General features: G+C 29.8%; 1 protein-coding gene across 1 annotated transcript in view; it reads left to right on the top strand.

The window, feature by feature from the left end:
• The first annotated feature begins 2,602 nt into the window (after positions 1 to 2,602).
• The window catches only part of LOC111613738 (nose resistant to fluoxetine protein 6-like), a 22,523-nt gene continuing 20,978 nt past the window's right edge, over positions 2,603 to 4,147 (top strand). Inside the window, exon 1 of the mRNA XM_023355080.1 lies at positions 2,603 to 2,906. Coding sequence (XP_023210848.1) covers positions 2,603 to 2,906 — 304 coding nt within the window. The remainder of the gene's footprint in view (positions 2,907 to 4,147) is intronic.

The raw sequence follows: 4,147 nt of genomic DNA, 5'->3' as shown, positions 1-4,147 counted from the left end.
GAATGAACAATGGTTAAACAATTTATTTCAGTTGAAGGACGAATAAATCAACCATATCTAAAGTTTCTTAAGAAGTGTTGCTATAAGGACTTTGCAAATATTTTCTATTAAGTAACGTGTATGCAAAACCCTCGTGCTTTTATTTCAAAAAGAACGAAAAAAATAAAATCATAAAATACGACGGAAAGTAATAAAACAATATCATATTTGCTGTTCTGGCTTTTTTGCAAATCTCCACGTTTTACCATCCTGAACAGAAAAAGTAAAAAATAAAATAAAATCTATGAGTACGTATGCACATGTGTGAGTGTGCGTTAGTGTTTATTTCCTGTATTACCTCATGATAGGTGAAGATTAAGAAATGAAATTTTACTACAGCTTGTCTATAAAAAACTGATGATATTAAATTTTATAGTTAAAGATCGAAGGGGTGGGTTGATAAAGTAGGGTGAAGTTTGATATGTACAGACAGGTCGGATTTACATAAAGATTTTATTTGTTATTAAACTTTATATGTTTTTAAACGTCAAATTTATTCTTTTTTTCAAAATTAAAGCTTTTATTTCTTTATATAATAATTAATAAGATAAAAATTTATAATAAAATCTCGTAATAGATGGTACTACACGGTATTTTATTTATAATTAATTATAAAAAGTTATTTTTTAAATAAAATGTCATTACACCTACAGAAATTACGCAACTTTTTCCTAGATTTGTTTTGTTTTAACTTGCAACTATTTTCGCCTTATAGATAGTACCAAAATTTTTATATTGTATACTCGCTGCTTTATGCTATCCCCACAATAAAAATTGCCTTATAGTGGGCAACACAGTATGATCTTTACTCATTTCATCTCAAGGTTACGAAGAGTTTCTTTCTATATTGACTATTATAAGTTCGAACAAGTCCATAAAGATTTCACCAGAACTACGAATAAAAAAATTTTAAAAATTGCTATATAAATTTTTACTGTAGAAAATTTCGCTGAAAAATTAACGAATTTGTAACTATTACTCTACTTGAAACTGTATACTACTGCGAAAATAGTAATCCCTATATAAACATTTAATACACAATAAACATTTAATCTCTGCAAACATATTTTAAACATCAAATCACAAAATTATATTCAGAACAACTAAATTTTATTAACTAACTAGCTGCAAGTACCCGGTTCGATGGGTTTTTATTTGCTCGTACATTTATATGTAATATAGTATTTTCTTTATATAAAAGACTGTTTTTCTTACTCTACATAATCTTTCTCTGATTCGATGTGTTCCCTATAATTTTCAAGTTGCTCTTCTCTCTGATTATTTCTGAAACAGAAATAATCAGAGATTTCGTTGATAATTTTCTCGTTGCAATGTTAGATATACTTCCCTTTCTTCCATGGTTTCATTTCTCCGCGCCATCTTTTGCGTTTGAGATAGGATTCGAGAAAAATTCTTTCTTTGGCATTGTTTTGTATATTTTTATTTTTCATACTTCACTATTCACTTTTCACTTTTTACTTTTTTTCTGTTATTTGTACACTTTTACTTATGAAAAATAAACTGAAGCATGTGCGTCACATGTTTCCAAAAGCCATCCCCACTACTCATACATTACGGTCCTGGACTAATCCAAAACATTTCCGACTATTCGAAAGCATTTAAAATTAATATTACGTTATAGCCAATCTTACACATTTTCACAGAATGATAGAATTAGGTCCCCCGTTTCCAAACTAATTAGAGAATTTTTACACGGGTCTAAAAGTATGTTTGATTTCTTGCAAAAACGCAAAAAAAACGCATCTGCGCCTGTGAATCTTGCACGCCGCTTTCTCTTAACACTTTCATTGTTAACACTTCCATTGTTCACACTTCCATTGTTACAGATTTTAAAAATCAACAACTTTTAACCCCATGTCTCCCACACCCTTATAGCTATCGAGACTCTACCACGATATTGCACGATGGTAGACATGAGGCTACTACCGCACACAAACACCATTCATGTGCGATGTGTAGTTTCGGCTGCAGAGTGAAATGTAGTGACAAACACGTCCACTTTTATATATACACATATATAGATATAGATATAGATTAACGAAATTTAATTGTTCTGCTCCTGAATGAACCTATGAAATGATTCGCTTTATACACCAAAAGATAAAAAATAAATATTCGTAAATGATATTTTAAAAATTGAATCAGAAATTTAATTGTAATATTAAAAAATTTAAACAAGTTACTTACATTCATTGAAATTTTTAATAATAAATAAAATTCAATGATCAATTAAAAACTATAACAGAAATTCATAATTTTATTATTCGTTATTTACGTAGTAATAATCTTCTTAATAATTCTTATTAACATTTTTTTTTTTTTAATTTTTCAGTAATTTATAAAATTTTTCTTACATATTATATTAGTTTTTATTTGAAAAATTCTATATAATTATTCTATTCTTTGAACTTCTGAATATGATTTATTGTTCTTTTTATCAATAGAAAACATTATTGAAATTTTACGTATAGTTTCCTCGTATTTTACGACAGTAAAACACGTATATATAAACAATACTCAATCAATTATACACAGTAAGAAGATGAGGATAAGCATACTTTCTCCACTTTACATTTTACTATTTTTGTTAGTGGTTCCTGGGCATTTGTTATCCACAAATGAATCAATTGACAACAACATTCAATCACAAGACGAAAGTGAACGAGTTTTACATTTTATTAAAGATATGGATGGAAAAATGAAAACGTTAATAAGATCCGTAGTCAATTCCAATTTACCTTACATGTTGAAGATGTTCGAAGAGGTGAAGTTATCTTCTTCGTGCATGAGTAGTTTAATGCGATTCGTGCAAGATTTCATGAAAATGAAAGATTGGACGTTTAGTTGTGAGTATGTTTTTTTTGCTTAATATCACTGTTTGCTTATGATACATATTACAGAAAGTAAATGGTGTTTTTAGGAGAGAACAAAACTTCTGGTCTAGAGCAGAATTGCATTTTTTCGTTCATATTATGAATTATTTTAGTTATCTATTTAATTTTGCGAGTACTGTATGACACCGTTTAAAGCGGGGGATACGTTCCTAGACGACAAAGCAATAAATGAGCGTTAAACGAAGTCATTTTAACACAGAGTAAATAGGGAAAGAGGAACATGCGACCAAAAATAAACAAATTTTACTTTAATTTTAAGTTATTTTTATATCAATTTGCATAATAATATATGTTAAATAACGCATAGACATACATACATAAAAACCTAATATTCATTTTTTGCAAAGGTATTGGCTCTTCTGAAATTTTTGTTATTTGCAATAAATTGGTTTCAGGAATAATCGTATCATATAGGAATCAATGAAATGCCACGGTAATTTGAATCATTGTAAATTTTGAACTTTATTAAGGCTTCGAACACACAGCGATTTCAAAAATTCTTTCACGAATGTTTAGAATGGAACCTCAGGGTGGACATAGGCTATATATTATTCCGTTAAACATTCATATGAATTAAAATATATAATCTAGGTTAAGGCTTTTATGTCAACAGATGGCGCTACGAGTACGACGCCCTAAGTATGCTTTTATGTGAGGCATTATGCTTTTCTGTGAAAATAAACTAAAGCAGATCATCTTCTATCTATCTATATAAATAAAAATGTAATGTTCGTTTGTTCCTACCGATTCCTTTGAAATTTTGACACAACGCTGCATTTGAATACGCACGTGTTTTTATATAATATACATGTCGAAATTCCCCCCGGGGGAGATGGACAGGATTAAGGCTTACCGCAAAATACTCTGCTTGTATTTATACTATTTTAAATGCGGTTTTTGCGTTTTTGATTGCGTTTTAATACAGTACGTCAACAGAATGTACACTACAGAAGGATTTTTCGATATTCTTCCAGCGGGGGAGAGAGACAGGATTAAGGCTTACCGTGAAGAACTTGGCTTCTATTATACTATTGCAAAGGCGGTTTTTGCGTTTTTGTTTGCGTTTTAATAGGGTACGTCAAGAAAATGTACACTAAAGGATTTTTCGAAAAATTCCCCCCATGGGGGAAGTGTTATACATTTATAATAGATACATTTTGAGCCACAACAACGCGTGGCGGGGTCTGCTAGTA

The sequence above is a fragment of the Centruroides sculpturatus genome, unplaced genomic scaffold (assembly GCF_000671375.1).
Source record: "Centruroides sculpturatus isolate CEXI.00-Female unplaced genomic scaffold, Cexi_2.0 scaffold1802, whole genome shotgun sequence".
Lineage (NCBI taxonomy): Eukaryota > Metazoa > Arthropoda > Arachnida > Scorpiones > Buthidae > Centruroides > Centruroides sculpturatus.
The sequence above is the reverse complement of the archived record's forward strand: the minus strand, read 5'-3'. Positions and strand labels throughout refer to the sequence as shown.